This window comes from Zalophus californianus, chromosome 11 (genome assembly GCF_009762305.2).
Source record: "Zalophus californianus isolate mZalCal1 chromosome 11, mZalCal1.pri.v2, whole genome shotgun sequence".
NCBI classification, from domain to species: Eukaryota; Metazoa; Chordata; class Mammalia; order Carnivora; family Otariidae; genus Zalophus; species Zalophus californianus.
Genome location: NC_045605.1, coordinates 104,204,887 through 104,223,550, shown reverse-complemented (window position 1 = coordinate 104,223,550; position 18,664 = coordinate 104,204,887). Strand labels below are relative to the sequence as shown.

Genomic DNA, 18,664 nt, shown 5'->3' with positions numbered 1-18,664 from the left:
TCTCCTTATTGAAATAGAAGCCAATCTCAACTCTAAAGGAAGCTACCGGGAAAGCAAGATAAAAGGAAATTAACATAGAGAGGATGTCTTTGTGACCCTGGGGGTGGGCAAAATTTTCTAAAACAGAACGCCAGAAGCACTGACCATAGAAGAAAAATAGGTATGTTGAGCTTTATCAAAATTATAGCATCTCCTCATCAAAACGCACCATTAAAAACATGAAAAGGCAAGCCCCAGACTCAGAAGAAACCTGCAATACATACATTCGACGAAGTATTCGTTTTAAGGATATGCGAAGAACCATTTTAAATCAATAAGAAGGGTGCCTGGGTGGCTCAGTCAGTTAAGCATCTGCCTTCAGCTCCGGTCATGATCTCAGGGTCCTGGGATCAGCCCCGTGTCAGGCTCCTCGCTCAGCAGGGAGTCTGCTTGTCCCTCTCCCTCTGCCTCTGCCCCCCCCCTGCTTGCGCTTTCTCTATCTCTCTCTCACCAATAAATAAATAAAATCTTAAAAAAAAAAGTCCTTAAAACAAATCAGTAAGAAAAAGACGATGACCGGATAAAAACTGGGCAAAAGACTTAATAGATCCTCACAAAATAACAAATCCAGATGGCCAAATAAACTATGAAAAGGTGCTCAATAGCATTACTCACTGGGAAGATGCACATTAAAACCACGAGGACATACCACTACACACCCACCAGAGCGGCAAAAATGAAAAGGGTGACAATACCAGGGGTCACTGAAGATATGGACCCACTGGAACTATCTATCATACATTGCTGTGGGGACCGTAGAAATGTACAATCACGTAGAAAATTGTTAGTTTCTGTTCGAGCTAAAGATATGCCTACTCCCTAACTCTGTCATTCCCCTCTGGGTATATGTATCTAAGAGATATGAACAGCACAGAGATATGTACAAGAATGTTCAAAGGCATTGTCTCCAAACTTGAAATTCCCATCAACTGGAGGTTGAAGCCATAAACAAATGGTGGTGTATTCCTACAGTAGAGTACTACATAGAAGTGAGAGATTACACGTTGTAGGATTTCATTACTACGAAGTTCAAGAAGAGGCAAAGCTAAAATATGAAAGGTCAAATCATAGGTATATCTGGTGGAGCTATGGAATGAGAGGGTGCATGAGAGAAACTTTTGGGGTGCTAGAAATATTCTATGTCTGGACTGGTATACTTATGTAAGTGCATATATATGTAAATGATTATCAAGCTATCCATTATGCATTTTTTTATTTTTAAAGATTTATTTATTTATTTGAGAGAGAGAGTGAGCAGGGGTTGGGTGGGTGGGGGTGGGAAGGGATAGAGGGAGAGGGAGAGAAATCCTCAAGCAGACTCGCCCCTGAGGGCAGAGCCCTACGCCTGGGGCTTAATCCCAGGATCCTGAGACCATGACCTGAGCCGAAATCAGGAGTCAGGTGCTCAGCTGACTGAGCCACCCAGGCACCCCAGTTTTTATTTTATTTTATGTTTTTATTTTAATTGCAGTTAGTTAACATACAGTGTTATATTAGTTTCAGATGTACAACAGTATAATTCAACCCTTCCATACATCCCTCTGTGCTCATCACGACAAGTGCACTCCTTAAGTACTTGACTGTAGGTGTGGTAGACTTCGATTTAAAAAAATGAAAAGAAACACAGATTCTTATGTCCAAGGGAAGTAGTAACAGTACTAATTTATTGAACACTCGTTGTATGCTAGGTGCTTTGTATAAATTATTTCATTGAATCCATCCAAACCACCCTGTCGGCTAAGTATTATTATTTTATAGAAGAGGAAACTGAGACTTCATAAGGTAAATATCTTACTGGGCCTCTCTGCTGCAAAACAAAGGAGCCAGAACCTGAGCACCACAATCCATGTTCTTGCTACTTGGCTTGGGATCTTAGGGTGATGTAGGTGCAGCATCAAAGCTTCCCCTCCAAGCATCAAAGCCTTAGATACCATTTTTAAAAAAGATTTATTTATTTTTATTTGAGAGAGAGAGAGAGAAAGAGAGAGAATGCAGCAGGAGGAGGGGCAGAGGGAGAGGGAGAGAGAATCTCAAGCAGACTCCATGCTGAGTGTGGAGCCTGATGTGGGCTCGATCTCAAGACACTGAAATCACGACCTGAGCTGAAACCAAGAGTCGGACACTCAACCAACTGAGCCACCCAGGCGCCCTGATACCATTTTTTAAAGAAAACTTCATCATGTCTCCCAATATTCCAGGATTAAATCCCTCTACTGTCTTAAACAAAAACAAGAAGAAAAAACCCCCCAACACTGAATGGGGAAACTTTCCATGAATTTGTTCTAACTGGGAGAAGAACCTGTGGTTTCCTACCCATGCTGCTCACCCTAACTGTGCTGTGTTGTAAAGTCTCCGAGAAAGAAGTGTCACGTATTGGCCACAGCAGTCAATACTGTGAGCCAAGCCTGAGCTCCAGCTCACTCCTCTTAAACCGGGAGGCTCTCGGGGAAGTTATTTAGCTTCTCAAAGTCTTTGTTTCCTTGTCTGTAAAAAGGGGACGCAGTACTTACCTTATAGTTTCATTGCAAGGGTTGAATGAGGTCATACCTAAGGAGCCCTCAGCTCAGCAGCAGGGTCATAGCATGTGCTCAGTAAAGGGTAGTATAGAAATGTCAAAACTGACACTGAATTGGTTCCACCCAAGACCCTTAAAGAGGCTTAGCACCTTTCTCCTTCATACAATTCAGCACATATATGAAAAAAAAGTTATATTAATGATTTCTTTACGAAGTGAAGATACTTTGTGGATGGGGCAGAATCCTAGTGCTTTGGTAAGGGGTGGGGGAGGGAGGTCATTTTCAGCTAGACTGGGCAGAGAGAGGTAGTAGCTGGATGGGACTTCCAGAAATGGGTAAGATTTTGTCACAGAGACAGGACCAGGAAGGTCATTCCAATTTGTGGGGTGAGGGAGGGAGGTGGTACCCAGAGGGCGGGTGTGGAGTCTGGGAGTGGTGAGCCGGCCATTTTGGAGGGCGCCTAAGATTTATGTAAGAACTTGTGGAAGATAAGCTTGGAAAGGAAGACTGGCTCCAGATGAGGTCCCACCAAGGATGCTGGACTCTTGTCTATAGGAAGAGGAGTCACTGACCATGGTTGAGCAGGGAGGGTGTAGATGAAGCTGGGGTGTGCAGGCCCACACGGGAGGTCCAAGTGACTGGGCCAGGAGGCCGGTGAGGAGAGAAAAATGCAAGTTCAGGTGGGGAGGAGTTCTGTGTGATCCAGGTGAGGCAGCAGCATGGAGAGGAAGGGCTAAGTAGATGGGGAGGGAGGGGGAGGGCTCCCGAAGTCTTGGAGCCAATTTCTTGAGTTTACGAAGCAGAGAGGAAGTCTGTGTGGAGATGGTAATGAAAGGGATTTCTTCATGGCTAAGACAGGAGGGGATGCACCTCATCGGTTCCTGGGTCCTCCCCTTCAGTCTGCTATTTGCATGTCCTCAAGAACAGAGTGTCCTCTTCTGGTTTCAAGACTGCACGGGGCACCTGAAGAACAGACACAGGCTTTCTAGACACTTCCTTTCCACCCTTACTGCATAAGAACAACATGGAGGGAGGTGTATCAAGACCAAAACAGATCCAACAGCAGAGTAGTTTCCAAATCGACCCCTCCCAAAGAGAAGAGTTTGGATGCTCTACCAAGGGGTCGCAGGGATCTTTTCTCAGCTCATGCGAAGCTAACGAATGGCCTCCTGATTTTACAGAGAGAGAGGCAAACAGTGTTTTGAATAAAAATCCCGTTGTTATTGTTGTTTTACAGGGCTGTAGCAGTGGCCAGGAAGAAAACCGCCCCCTCTGAAAGCTGTTTTTGTGACTGTTCTTTGGAGCATTGTTCTAAAAATGGGAAATTACATCTTTCTGTGCCAAAGGAAACAAACACCTGCAGTTAAAAGAATACCTTCCACGAGGTGGCTTCAAGAGCCCCAGCCCGTTTTGGACGCAGGGCTGCTGCAGGAGTTCCACTTGGTGCGTTTCTTCACTTCTAAGGGGATGGGGTGTGGGCTAACATTTGTAACCAGGGTGGGCTTTGGCAACTGCGGGGCCCTGGTGGTTGTCTTATTCATTGAATAAACATCTATCGAGCATCTATGCTGGGTCAATGCTGGTGGTTCTCACTACACCCTTCCCTGGCGCTAAAAATCAGGAGAGTGGGGCCCCTAGGGGGCTCAGTGGGTTAAGTGTCTGACTCTTGATTTCGGCTCAGGTCATGATGTCAGGGTTGTGAGGTCGAACCCCGTGTTGGGCTCCAAGCTGGTTGTGGAGTCTGCTTAAGATTCTCCCTCTGCACCTCCCCCCATGCTTTCTCTGTCTCCCTCTCTAAAACAAACAAACAAACAAACAAACAAACAAATAAATAAATAAAAATGTAAAAAAAAATCAGGGAGAGTTGGATTCTGGTCACTTTTTGTCAATTTTCAGAGTCCGTGCATGACTACTGACTCCATATGACCAGGAGCTAGAGAGAGCCCGAGCACATTCTCTCCCTCCTTTCTCTTTCCTCTTCACCAGTCTACAAAAATAAAAATGTTATTTTTAACATGTCAGTCAATACGTTTCTTTATGCATATGATTTTTCAAAGTTTCCCGTTACGGGGATACATACAGAAATTCTTGTTCTATGATATGAGACATCAAAATTTGATTTTTTGGTTATCCAAAAATAATTTTTTGGTTATCTGGTTAATAGTTAACACTTATCAACATTGATATAATTGCAAAATAATCAGGTCTTGAAATTCATCAAGGGTGAAATGAATACACTTCAGATAGATTTGTGGTTTACAGAACATCCAGTTGTATAAGCTGATCTCATCTTTATTGGAAGAAAGAAAGACAGGAGCCAGGGGGAAATAATGAATTTCAAACTTTTTGGAATGCGTTGACTTTGGTTAGAGCTTCTTGCCCATGAACACGTGCATTCCTCCAAGGGGTTGGCCAGTGAGCGATGGCAGATCTTCTTTGGGAGCCAGGGTTATCTCTCTGGGACCACTTGGTGACTGATGTGGTCCCGCCTGTAAGAAGAGAGATGGGGATAAAAAGGCTCTCTATGCCTGTAACATGCTTAATCTACTGTCTGAGTTTCCACATTGGTCTCAACTTTTCCACCAGAGGCTCAAAAGTAGGATCCTGCTGTACTGGATTCATATTTGAGTGCTTTCCGCCCCCCCTTTTGCTTACCTGGATTTTCTAATTTTTCTTCAATGACTGGCAAGATAACACAAATTTGGATCATGCCCTCATGGCGCTCATGTTTGAGAGAGGAAAGCAGATACAAGAGAACGTGTTCCCATGAGATAAGTGTACGACAGAGCCTAGGTGAGGTGCAATGGTGGTAGAGAGAGTCCCCGGGCCTCGGGGCAGCTGGGGGGAGGGTAGGAAGAGCCCAAGAGCTGAGTCTTGAAGGAACCGCAAATTTGCTAGATGTAGCAGATAAAAAGAATGCCCAGTTAAGTCTGAATTCTAGATAAGTGATGGATTTTTTTGAGTATAATTATGTCCCAGATATTGCACGGATCACGAAGGGTAGAGTGTGGATCTTCAGGTGACTTTGGGAAGAGAGGGTACTTCAGTCAGTGGGAACTGCCTGCAAAGGTGTGGAGATGTGAACAGCATGGATGTGGTGCCTCTTTCGGATATAAATGTGTGTGCCTCACAGTAATGCAGGTAAGTGTCACCTGAGGAAGGAGGTCTGCCCACCAGGAGGATCCTCTGTTCTGGGCTGGTGGCATCCGATTTCCCGCTTGCTCGCCCTTTCTTCCATTTGTCTGTCTTCCATAGACCACACACCTGGGGCTGTCTGGGGGAACCAGATGAGAGATGGGACCTGGGTCTTTCTCTTAGCTTTGTCGCTTGAGAACCCGTGTGAGGGGACAGAATGAGAAGGGCTCCATCTTTCAGAGGAGGCTGCATACTAAGTGTCCAGACCCATAGCTGCAACCAGATCACATTTATTTTTAAAGGTTTTATTTATTTGAGAGAGAGAGAGAGCAGGGGGCAGGGGGAGGAGCAGAGGGAAGGGACGGGGAGGGAAAGAATCTCAGATTCTGTGCTGAGTGTGGAGCCTGAAGCGGGGCTGAGTCCCATGACCCTGAGATCATGACCTGAGCTGAAACCAAGCATTGGATGCTTAACCGACTGAGCCACCCTGGCATCCCCAGGAGCACATTTGTTAATTTGCTGTGAGAACTGTCTAGACTAGACAAGTATATTCTGCCCTGTGGACAAGTCAGGAAGGATGGGCGGTGAGCACAGACTTAGTATATAAGATCCTGGTTGAAGGGACCCAGTCAAGGCTCCTTGAGGATGGAAGCGGCAGAGACTCCTCCATTGTCCCTTCTTCCTGCTCAGGACCCCTTGTCTCGGTGTGCTGTTGCCCACCCCTCGTCTTTGGCACACCAGCCCTTTCTGTTCATCCAGCAGGGCACAGTACGTCCGCTTGGATTTCCACTTACTAGGTGACCCCCGCGTTCTTCACGTGACGCCCTCGCACCTTGGTGGAGTACAGGATGTGGCAGAAACCTTTCCTCTTCGTTAGGGACCATCTCCTGGTTCATCCCCGTAGACGACTCACTGCGTCCATGTCTGTGAACTTGCCAACCTAATTTGGAGGGCAACCTTCCTTCCAAGTCTTGCCCATTGCTGCACCCGTGGTGTAGGTGGGGGAAGCAGGAGGCTTTGAGGCCAGAACTGCAGGCAGGGCCCGTCTCCAAGGAGGGCCTCCAGGGCCGGGTGAGGAGTCTGGACTTTATCCTATAGGAGACTGGTAGCAGAGAAGGATTTTAAACAAAAGCATGGCATTTCTGTTTGATTTCTGGCAATTGCGGGAAGAATATTGTGGAAGGGGGCATGACTGAAATCTTAGAGACTCTTTGGGGGCTGAATGATGACTCCCAAAGAGGCCCACGTCTGAATCCCCAGAACTTGTGCATGTGTTAGGTTCCATGGCAAAGGGGAATGAAGGTTGCGTGTGGAATTGAGATGACTAATCAGAGGACGTTGAGCGGCCATGAGCCGCCTGGCTTATGGGGGGATGGGGGTGGTGGGCGCTGTGCAAGCACAATGATCTTCATCTGTTGCCGAGGGAGGCAGAGGAAGAGACCAGAGCCAGAGAACAGAAGAGGCTGCACTGCTGAGTTTGAAGGTAGGGGAAGGGCCACAAGGCTAGGAATGAAGGCGGCCTCTAGAAATAAGAAAGCAAGGCACTGGTTGCTCCCCTAGAGCCTTCAGAAGGAACACAGCTTGCTGACATCTTGATTTTTAGCACATTTTGGACCTCTGACCCCTAGACCTATAAGATAATACATTTTTTAAAGCCGCCAAGTTTCTGGCAATTTGTTCTAGCAGCCATGGGGAATGAATTTAGAGGCTCTTTGCAATAACCCAGGCTACAGATGGTGAAGGTCTGCTATTGACAAGAGGGGCAGGAGGAAGGGAACAAAGTCAAGAGAAACTGAGGACATGGACTCAGAGGCTGATTGGACACAGAGGGTCGGGGTCGGGGCAGAAGACCCTTCTCCTGCCCAGTACCCTGAGGCTTGCTCCTCATTTCATCTGGCCCGCAAGGCAGCCCCTGACCTGAGCCTCTACCCTGTCCCAGGGCTGAGGGAGTACTTCTTGGGCTACTAGAACCACAGGAGGGAATTCTAAAGGATGCTCTGTAGTTATGTGCCTCACACTTAACACAGGATGGTCGGGTGCCGCAGACACACAACCTCAGATGTTTTGTGAGTTAACTAGACTTTTCCATGGGCCAGGAATCTATTCACTTGGTGGGGAGCAGATCTAGGTTCCAAACCCCGACACTGGCCACTGTGCATGTTTAGCTGAATCTATTTTCAGATTCCAACCCCCCCCCCCCCCGCATGTACTATAGTCTTATAATTTTAGTTTGCTCATGGAAAGATGTGGGGTGGCTTACTACGGATGATTCATCCTCACATTGTCCCATGTGCCCGTTGGTGTGTTCTGTAAGTGCTTGGGAGAAGTGTTCCCTAATTACACGTTTCAGGATGCATTGTTTGTGTGGCCCCGCCAGCATCAATCAAGGTGTGCTTTATCGTCCATCTGAAGCCGTTTTGAGTGGCGGTCACCCTGCGGAGAATTACTACCCACCAGTCCCTTGGCCTTCACAAACAGCATGCCTTGCCTCAGCCATAAACTAGACATAATTTTAGCCACATCATCCTGATAAAGTTGATGAGGGCTAGTTTTGCTTCCTCTTTCCTGCCTTGTGAGTCATTTATAGATTTTTCTGTCAGGCTAACCTCAACTGTTTCATGCATTGAGGGCGTTAAAATTAGCTTTCCTAGCGATCAATCACTTCGGGGACACACTGACTTAGAGCAATGGCAAGCCCTGGGATTTTGCAATGTGATGGCAGTGTCTGAGACTCGCCACTTCTCTTTCCTTCAAGAGTAAATGTTCCTTTGTTGGTAGGTGGCGGGGGTGACAGACTATTTTCAAAGACCATTTTCACCCAGATTCACACTTTAGTTGACAATGTGGTCGAGGAATGCAATCTTTCCCCTGGGCTCCTCAGAGGTATGAACGCCAAAACTAATATAGTACTAAAAATATAATTTTCTTGGGCTTTTCCCCCTTGTTTTTAATATGTATATGTATATATACATATACATATACATATATATATATATTTTTGCTTTGTTGGGATGCATTGTAAGTTTTCTCTTTAGTTTGCGTGTAATGCTTCTCAAATGCAGGAGGCTTACATTCATACACTGGCCTCCCTGTGTTTTGGTGTTTGGCATATTCATGGTGAAAATGGCTGGTTATATAATTATATATTTATATGATACAGGGATGGGCAAACTTTTTCTCCTGCTCTCCTCTTCCTTCTTCAAATGTAGAAACCGTTCTTAGCTTGAGGTCCATTCAAAAACAGGCCATGGATGGGGCGCCTGGGTGGCTCAGTCGTTAAGCATCTGCCTTCGGCTCAGGTTATGGTCCCAGGGTCTTGGGATCGAGCCCCACATCGAGCCCCACATCGGGCTCCCTGCTCTGCGGGAAGCCTGCTTCTCCCTCCCCCACTCCCCCTGCTTGTGTTCCCTCTCTCGCTGTGTCTCTCTCTGTCAAATAAATAAATACATAAATAAAATCTTCAAAAACAGGTCATGGCTTGAATGCAAGCTGCGGCCAGAGCATGTGGACCTGTGCTCTAACTTATGGGTAAGCACATGCAGACAGAAAAGAACCCAACGAACATTCCTTCGGTTCTCCAAGCTCCTTCTGCTTTCTGGCAACACACACCACACGGATTCGTGCTCTTTCTGTGGTTGGAATCCATTCATCTTGCATTCTGTTCTCTCAAAACTGAACACACGTTTCCGTGTTGACAGCTCACATTCTTGTGGATCACCTACATCTCTAGCCCCCTTGAGGCAGACACCCGCTGCAATATAATTGTACTTCCTTTCATCTCAAGATACCTGTGTTGTATTTGCCCTAGGTAAATACTTCCCCGGCTGTGAATAGGTAATTAAAATGCTGAACCTTTTATGGCCCTGGATCCTTATCCGTTGGAACAATACTCACCTAGGTGGAGGGCTCACGGGAGGCAAAGGTATGTGAGTTGATGATGACCTGGATGCAGAAGAACCCGGGGCCTGAGCAGTGAGGGAGTGAGTGTAGGAGGTGGGAGAGTCAGGAGGCCCCACACCAGGGTCCCACCTTCTGCCAAGAATCTCTTTTGAAACTGCCAATCTTGATGACCTGCTCTGGAATTTTTACCACCACAGAGTCCCTCCTTTGTCCCACAGTCCCTCAGCATTGTCCCACAAGGAAGGGTGGGGCGTGGTGGCTTTAGGATGTGTGCATGCACGTGTGTGTTTGGGGGTGGGTGGACATTGCTCATCAATCTTATTTATTGGCTTAGCAGATTCCTGCATCTGGAATCTCATTCTCTGTACGGCAGGGGTTGGGGCCTGGGCTCTGGAATCTGGACTGTGTGAAGACTAAGAAATTGCAAGAATGCCCCCTAGCAAGTGAGCCATCTATAAAGATAATTACTAGGTTGTGCTTTCTGCTGCCAGACTTGAAAAATGGGGCGGAATGAGGTCGAAAGACAGCTCTAGCAGCGCCCCTTGGTCCTCGCAGGTTGTAGATTCTGCTGGACTCGCCCTTGGAATAGTCTGGGAATGGAATTATTACTAATTCCCAAAGGGCTGACACATCACTGGCAGCCTTCCGCGGGCAACCGCTTTGTTTGTGGGACTGTCCCTGTGTTTTCTCAGAATTCTGATATTAAAAAAATCTCAGAAATCAAATTAAAGAAACCATATACACGATAAAAGGGCCCCAGGAAGGCGCTGGGTTTCATCATCTGTCCCGGGGAGGGCTCAGGGCCGCGGTGCACAGGGTATGGGAGCCGCGCGTCCGCTCCCCGACACCTTGGCCGACACCGCCCCCTAGTGGCCGCGGTCGCCCCGGGAGCTGAGGGCGAGGAAGGCGCGTCTCCGCCCTCCCGCCCGCGGGGCTGGCTGGAAAATTCCGCCTGCAGAGGTTTCTCTCCTCAGCAGCCTCCTTGCCCGCGCTCCGCCGATGCTCTTTCCGTGCCTGCCTCCCCTCCGCACGTCCTACACTTTCATTCAGTGTCCGCGGATGGTGTGGCTCGGCCGGGGGCCGATGGCCACGGAACAGGGGGGTGTTTTTATATCCACACGGGACACATCTTTATGACAAGTTCTATTCTTTGCACATTTTGTTCTAGGGCCATTTTCTAAACAGTACTTTTGAGCAGTTGATGCTGTGAGGCCAGGACAAAGGCCCTGAGGTGGGAAGGGGTTTGGCTCTTAAAAAAAAACACTGACCTGAAGGCAGGGAGGGAGGGAGGGTGGGTCTTGGACTGAGCAGAGGGAATAAGCAACGGGAAGGAGGGCGGGAGGTGAGAGCCAGCGATGGGCAGGTTCCGCAGTTTGCATTTTATAAGAGCGCTAGAAAGCTTTGAGGGATTTTACTTCGTGGAGGAGGGTGGCGGTGGAAGGGGGTTTTCATGTGATTAAAATAACTTTGGCATTTGGGAGGAGAATGGACTTCAGGGGCGCTGAGTGTGAGCTAGGAGGCCCCTGGGTTGTGAAGGGAGAGGTGGCTGGTGTGGCCCAGTTGGGGGTGGCCCTGGGTACATGGAAAGAGCCTGGGGTGAGGGGTGGAGCATGAGTTCCTCTGGACAAGCGGAGTTTGAGAGGTGGGGTAGATGATCTGGGGAGGAGGTCTGGGCTCTTTTGGGGACAGGTAACAGAACCTAGAGGAAAGGTTCTTTAGACAGGCTCTGAATTTTCTCTTGGGATCCAAGGGCTGGGTTCACTGGGGCTTCAAGAAGGGAGGGGGTGTCCCCAGGCATCCTCCACACTCCGTTCTCTGTGCATCTCTGTTCCCTTCATTCTTGCTTTACCCTCTGCCTGGAATGCCCTCCCCTGGGGGCTGGCTCCTGTCCTCCCTTTAAGCTTCTGCTCAAATCCTAAGAAGGGGGCCTCCCGAGCTACAGTTGGCCTGTCTAAACTCCTCTGGCTCGCATCACTGCATGGATTTCTTTTATGGTTTTTATCGCTGTTTCCTCTACCTGTTTTTTGACTCGTTTATTTTGCCAGAGCTGGTGAACTTCCCCATCCAATCGCCAGCTCCCTGAGAGCTGAAGCCCCTGCTTTATTCACACTGCCATACTTGGGCCTTAGCGCTCTTCGGGCCCAGAGCAAGTGCTTTACACATACCTCCTGGGTTATGAAATCTGCTCCTGGGTTCCTCAGAGTGCCCAGCGCCATGATGCATGCATTGAAAATGCCAGTAAATACCTAGGGATTAGTTTCATGCCTGAAGACTCCTTTGCCACAGAAGAAAGGGGTGACTGATTCTCTTTCTGCACGAAAGTTGACGGAACAGGGACTCAGGAAAGGGGGCAGGGGCACAAGTCAGGGCTCAAGAACATCACCCCGTGGACATGGACGGTGGACAGCAGTAACCCGGTGCTGACCAGCCCTGCATCTGTGACATCGCTCCCCACCCCGGGGTTCTCTTCGGGGCAGAGATGTCTTTAAAGTAAGACTGATGTGAATGGACAGATTGACTTGTAGGCTATTTTGCCCCTGGAAATATAGGGGCACCTTGGTGGCTCAGTCAGTGAAGCGTCCAACTCTTGATCTCAGCTCAGGTCTTGAACTCAGGGTTGTGAGTTCAAGCCCCGTGTTGAGCTCCACACAGGTTATGGAGACTACTTAAAAACGAACAAACCAACCTGGAAATATAATGTCCTAACTATGGTGACAGATAAAAGGATCTAGGAAATGCATAACAGGGTTTTTTTTTTTTTTTATTCTCCACCCCCTTTAAAAAATAGTTTAATAAATAATTTCATGTAGCATATATCCTGCCATGTCTGGGGACTCCACGTGAACCACCCTGCTGGCCCTGAGGAGTCAGGGTCTGTCACCCTCAAAGGCACCCCAAACACCTTGGATCCCTAATCAAGGAATTGAACCTTCCCACCTTTGTTGTGTAAGTGTCTTACAGGAATCCAATTCCCTCCCTGAGGGATTGTGCGCCGTATGTGATGTGAAATGCTCTGATGCTGGGCCAGCCGGCCCCTAAGTGATCCCAACTGCTCTGTCCACATGCTTGAAGCAGATGTTTCCATTTATCTTTGGGAGACGTAACTCTCTGGGAAGCTCCATCTTTGCTTGCAGGTGTGGCTGGTTAGCATAATCAGCTTAAATATTTACATAACAGTTAATTTCCTCACTAAATGGCTGGAGGTTGAGGAGTCTGTCTGAGGTCAGCCGTCACCCTCTATGGACCCCCTTTTCTTCCCCTGTAGGTTAAGTTTGAGCAGGGCCCTGGGTGGCTCTCTGCCCATGCCAGGGAGTGTGTGCTGGACACTGTCTTGCCACCTGTGGCCAGTCTGGTATGTGTGGGGGACTGGGATTGAGACACCTGGGCCCCTTGGAGATGTGTTTGCTTGGCCGCTGCCTTTCTCTTTGCACCTGCTAACCTTACCCTCGCAGTGGCGGACCTCCTCACTCTAGCAGGTGAGCAAAAAAGAGGTGGGGGCAGGGGGCACAAAGGTGAGATGCTCATACTTTATTGAAGGGAGCCAGGCTGGGGACAGGGTGAAGGAAGTGTCCAGGAGCCGCAGGAGCTCCAGCAGTCGGAGGTCTTCAGCTTTTAAGTCCTAAGCACACGCTGGGCTCTTTAAGACAATGTCCTAAAACAGACACACACCAAAAAACCCCAAGACAATAGTGAGCGAAAACTCAAAGTTAGACCAAGATGTCTGCATGCAGAAACTTCAGTGTCAATTAAGAAGTTCAGTAGCTCTGGGAAGAGCTAAGCTTGTAAGAGTTCTGATTATTTCTCAGAAGCCTCTTAAAAAGGGTAAGATGACTGAATCTGCTCCAAAGGGCTAGAAAGGGCTCCAAAAAAATGGGGCGAGGCTGCAGCCCAGGGACTGGGGGAGGGGGGATCTGCTGCTAAGCGGCGCAGAGGGAAGGGAGCTGTGTACCATGAATTTTAGGAGGTTCTCCGTGGTGTTTGGGGGTAGGGTGTCCACCAGACTCCTCAACTGGATCATCGCATCTTTCATGTTGGCGTCTGGGACGAAAACTTCAATCGCAGCCTCGTAACTGGAGAGCGTGCCCATGAAGAGGGTTTTGATGACATTCAGAAAGTTCGGGCAGATCTCTGCAGAAGCTGAAGCACAGAAAAGAGAGAGCATGCGTGTCCAGGCCCTTTTCCAAGCTGGCCAGCCCCCTGGCTGGGCCCGCCCCAGAGGCAAGCAGGCGGGCCTGTCAGCAAGAGAGAGCAGCCTTCCTGTCAATGGGATGGTGTTGAACATGAGATCTGGTGGTGCTCCACGCCGTTGGCTCTTTGGCACTGTGGGAAGGCTTTCCAGGGTTGCAGCCAGCTTCTTGTGGCTTGCCCGAGCCCTCCTTGTACTTCCTGGGTTGGGGTGGGGCAATTTGCCATTTGTTCTTTCTGTTAGAGCTCCAGGTAGAGGATTGATAAAAGAAGCTGCTGATCTGGTCTTTTATGCAACAGTGGGGGTTTGGGAAGGGGCTGCCGAGGGATTCTAGTTGTTGTCCCGCCGGAAGCATGCCTCTTACCTATGGTTAGTGATGGTCTGAGCCACTTGCCACGGCGGGTGGTGGTGGGGGCAGGGGGCAGAGTCAGGCTCTGGCAGGAAGAAATACTTGTCCAGGACAAGAGCAATCCCCTGAACTGGCCCGGGAAGAGGTGTGCACCATGAGCACTGGGCCCCTGGGGTGCACTCACCTGCCCACATGCCTCTTGTGTCCAAGCTTGGCCCCACTATGTTCCTTTCACCCGTAGTGCTCCCCAGGTTGTGCTCCCTTTTCAGGCCTCTGCCCCAGGAACATGGGGGGAGAGAGTCACTGCTTCCTATGCCTGAGTCTTGCTCCCCGTCCTTGAATTCTCTGCCTCGTGTGCAAGTTCCGCTTCCCTGCCTGGACTCCAGGGACCCCCGGAATGGCCACTCCAAGTCAAACCCCCTCCGGAACTTAGAGCCCTGCTTTGCAACTTACTACGTCATCTGGCAAGTTACTTTCTCTTTGTGTGGCTCCATTTTCTCATCTGTAAAATGGGAATAATAGCCCTATTTCATGGGGTTATTATAAGGATCAAAAGGGGTTTAGAACAGTGACTGGCACGTTGTCAGTGCTGAATAAATGGGGGATATTATTGTTGTTATTATGACATGTGTGCAAACACACAAATACACAAAGGCATCCCAGATTCATCCCTTATCATATTTCAGCCCTATCTTGCTGAGCCACCAGCTCTATGCACAGCACTGATATCTAAGTAACATACAATTGACCTTTGAACAACACAGGATTGGACTGAATGGGGCCCCTCACATGAGAATTTTTTTCAATAAATGTATTGGAATTTTTTTTTTGAGATTTGTGACAATTTGAAGGATTCTTAGATGAACTGAGTAGCCCAGAAAAAATGAAAAAATTCAGAAAAGTTTGGGTCTGATTGTCAGAACAGTATATAATACATACGGCATACAAACTATGTGCTAATTAGCGGTTTATATTATCGGTAGGGCTTCTGGTCAACAGCAGGCTGTGAGTAGTTAAAAGTCAAAGGTTATAGGCAGATTTTTGCCTGGGGGGGGGCAGTCAGCACTCCCAACCCCTGTGCTGTTCGGTATATGTCAACTGTACATGTCAGTCCAAAATGATGTTATTTCCCCTTAAAGACAAATATCTCTTCACAACAGTTGTCCCCATTGCCTCTTGGTTTGGTTTTCCAGCTCTTTTGCTACTCCCCAGGGTCATCAAACTTATCGCCATGGGTGTCATGAAACTTTTGAAGTGAACTAATTGAAATTTGCTAAAAAAAACCTTTTTGTTTGTTTGCTCATTAAAAGGAATAGAAGAGGCTGATACAGAGTAAAAACCAGTTACTCAATTACCAAAAGATCAGGGGACTTCCTCCTTCCCTCTCTCCTTCCCTCCCTCCCTCCCTCTGTCCCTCCCACCCCCACCCCAATTCCTTTCCTCTTAATGACAGCTGCAACGATTCAGAGACTCCTAATCCTTTTGGCAGAGGACAGAAATGTTTAGAAAACTCCACTCTGGGTTGGCAGTTTCCCAAAGGAAGATCCCTTTCTAGAATATTCCTCTCTGCCCAGAATGGGTGACCTTGCCTTAGCTTGGATTTCTTTTGGAGACATGAGGCTCTGCAGCTCCTCCTAGCCCCTTTGGCTGCCAGTGTGGTGTGGAGACCCCAGACCTGAGGGCGGCACTGTACCGTGGTCTCTTGGCATCCTGGGGGTCTCTTGGAGAGACTGGACTCTGAGGAGCTCATCGTTCCTATTCTGTTGGCCATTGAACACACACATCCATTACAGGATCTCCTCCATTCCTGCCTCCAGTCTGTTCCAACACTGCAATTCCGAGGTTGTTGGCTATGGAAGATGGGATCCCTTCCAGGTTTCCTCACGGGCTCAGGGTGCTCCCCAAGTTCCCAAGATGGCCCTGTTCACAGACGCGGCTTCCTGGCTGGGACTCAGTGTTCCAGCTAAGCAGCTGCCCCCTGAGCAGAACTGGGAAGCAGAACTGGGGAGCAGGAAGAGTTCCTGAGCCTGGCTTGGGGGAGAGGGGCTCTGGGAACTCACCAGGGCTGCAGCAGAGAGCCAGGGTGGCCAGGGCGAGGATGACAGCGAGCTTCATGGTGGGCAGGAGGCTGGTGAGTGAGGCGCTGGCCTGTGTCTGGATCGGGTGGTCTTGTGTGAGACATGTCCATCGGGGTGCCTTCTTAAATGCTCCAGGCTCTACCTGGAGGGGAGGAGGAGGGTAGGCCTGGGCTCAACTGATGGGACCACACTATTTACTTAGGTATCAGCTTGGTGGGAAAAGTAAATATCCTCTTTTCTCAACCCAGTTTCTTTCCTCATTGGAACTGAGTTCACACAATGGGGCACTTGGATGGGGAAACCCAGAGTGCTATGTGGCTGCCACAAGGGGACTCAAGTCAGAGGGTGTGGAGAGCCAACAACCCGTGCCACTCTCCCTGAACCTGAGCGCCGGGCCAGTCCAGATCGACAGAGGCAATTGCAGAGTCCACCTGGACCCATCACCCCAGGAGAAACTGAGGCCTAAGGCCCCTCACACATGGTGCCATGTGGGCTCAGGACTCTTGATGCTCCATCGGGCTCCTGCCATCGCCTTTCCAAAGAAGGCGACCGGAGGGTCACATGGACCGGAGCATCTCCGTGGTCAGACTCGGGGGAGACCCTGGACTGAAGCATGTTGACAGAGGAAGGTTTTCTCCAGAAAGCCCACGAGAAACCTGAGCCTCAGATCAGACTGGAGAATGTACTGGCCTGGGCTGGGTCTGTTGCCACCCCAAGCTGCTCTCAAGTCCTGCCCTCCTGGTGGTCCACTCCGTGGGCACTTTCGGCCTTATCTCGCTTGACCTCTTAACGGCCTTGACCCTCTTGACTTTTTCTTTCTTGAACTGTTCTCTCTCCTGTGTTCCAATGGCCCTGTTCTTTCCTGATTTTCTCCCCAACCGACCATCCTTGTCCTTTAGATGTTTATTCTTTACTGACTGCTCTTCCCTGATGGCGGTTCCAGACTTTGGCCGTAGCCCCTGCTCACCTCCCGCTGCCACATCTGTCCTCTCCCAGTACCCGCGCCTCAGGACACAGGCCTGGCCTGCTCAAAGCCAACTCCTGATCGGCCTCCCGTCCCTCGCTTGCCCTCCTGGGCCGTCCTCAGGAAGGCCAGCAGAATGATCTTTCTAAAACCAGCTGATCGGGCGCCTGGGTGGCTCAGTTGGTTAAGCGACTGCCTTCAGCTCAGGTCATGATCCCGGAGTCCCAGGATCGAGGCCCACATCGGGCTCCCTGCTCAGCGGGGAGTCTGCTTCTCCCTCTGACCCTCCCCCCTCTCATGCTCTCTCTCTCTCAAATAAATAAATAAAATCTTAAAAAAAAATAAAACCAGCTGATCATGTCAATTCTTCTTGGAACCCTTCGAAAGTATCCTTTTGCCGACGGGGTAAAATTCAGGTGTGATCTACAAGGCCCTTGTCCACTGGCCTTTGCTTATCATTTGAGCCTCATTCCCTCACTTCCCTGCATAGTGATTTAAACCTGTCTTCGTGTTTGTGGATTCGGGAACATCCCATGTGTTTCTTCATGCCTTTCTACCTTTGCACAAAGGATGCTTCATGCCCAGAATACACATCTCCTGCCTTGTCTCCTTCTCCAAATCCTGTTTGTACTTCAAGATCCAATCAACTGTTAATTCATTCATTCATTCATTCATTCATTCATTCATTCTGAGCACCTACTATGTGCCAAGCATTGTGCTAGGGGTTGGCGGTTGGGGTAAATATGGAGAAGCATTGCCTGAAGCCCCTCCAGAAGAGCTTGTCACCTGGCCATGAGGAGCATGGTCGGCAGAGAGCCGCTAGATGCTTGTAACTTTGGGGTCTGCCCTGGGCACAGAACACTGCCCCGCTCAAGGTCACACCCTTCCTGGGGCCGCTCCCTTTGGCGGCCAAGCAAGGATGGCACTTCTGCACTGTGCAGAACCACTCAGGTGGGTGATACCGACTCCAGAGCTTCTGACCTGGCCGGCTGAGATTTTGTCAGGCCCACATCGCCAGCCGGCTTTCCTTCTGCCCAAGCCTGCTGTGGCCCCTTCCCCACACAGTTACTATCCCTAATGGTGGTCTTACCCTCCAGATTCCGTCTCAGCATCGGCTTCCATGGCAGCATCGACCCACAGCAGGGAGGCAGTGATGGATGAGGCAGGCCCGGGTCCCTAACGCTGAAGAGCTTCGTGCTGGTGGTGGAGACTGGCAAGCGGGCCATGAAGCCAGGGGTGCTGGGGGAGCTAGGGGAGCACGAAGCAGGACATGGGGTAGAAAGTAGGTGGGGGAGTCAGCGGGCAGTCACTCCGAGCAGGTGACTCCCTACTGGCCGAGGGGACGCCCAGCACCCAGACCCTCAGGTGGGAAGAACCAGGGTGTTCCCCGGGGAGCACAGAGCGTCCGTCGTGTCTGCGGTGGGGAGCGAGGACCCAGATCTCGCAGGGCCTCCTGCTAAGCAAGGTCTCTATGCTCGCAGTCCTGGGAGGCTCTGG

The 18,664-nt window shown here is 49.5% G+C and overlaps 1 protein-coding gene and 1 long non-coding RNA gene across 2 annotated transcripts in view; one reads left to right on the top strand and one right to left on the bottom strand.

Moving 5' to 3' along the window:
- LOC113914080 overlaps positions 1 to 4,119 on the top strand; it is a 40,398-nt gene extending 36,279 nt beyond the window's left edge. The window contains exon 2 of the long non-coding RNA XR_003517374.2: positions 3,793 to 4,119. This is a non-coding gene — a long non-coding RNA (uncharacterized LOC113914080). The remainder of the gene's footprint in view (positions 1 to 3,792) is intronic.
- An 8,984-nt stretch (positions 4,120 to 13,103) lies between these two features.
- On the bottom strand, positions 13,104 to 16,337 carry SCGB1A1 (secretoglobin family 1A member 1). Its single transcript, XM_027580078.1, has 3 exons — positions 16,186 to 16,337; positions 13,540 to 13,727; positions 13,104 to 13,242 (listed from the first exon to the last, which is right to left on the bottom strand). The coding sequence occupies exons 1-3, from the start codon at positions 16,238 to 16,240 to the stop codon at positions 13,210 to 13,212; spliced, it is 276 nt and encodes a 91-aa protein (XP_027435879.1). The 5' UTR covers positions 16,241 to 16,337; the 3' UTR covers positions 13,104 to 13,209.
- Between the last annotated feature and the right edge of the window lie 2,327 nt (positions 16,338 to 18,664).

What these genes read in the sequence shown, in the direction of transcription:
- SCGB1A1 (XM_027580078.1), bottom strand. Translation starts at nt 16,240, where the DNA reads ATGAAGCTCGCTGTCATCCTCGCCCTGGCCACCCTGGCTCTCTGCTGC. An exon ending in GGCTCTCTGCTGCAGCCCTG is followed by an intron (nt 13,728 to 16,185) that starts GTGAGTTCCCAG and finishes TCTGTGCTTCAG; the next exon opens with CTTCTGCAGAGATCTGCCCG. An exon ending in AGAACCTCCTAAAATTCATG is followed by an intron (nt 13,243 to 13,539) that starts GTACACAGCTCC and finishes TGTCTGTTTTAG; the next exon opens with GACATTGTCTTAAAGAGCCC.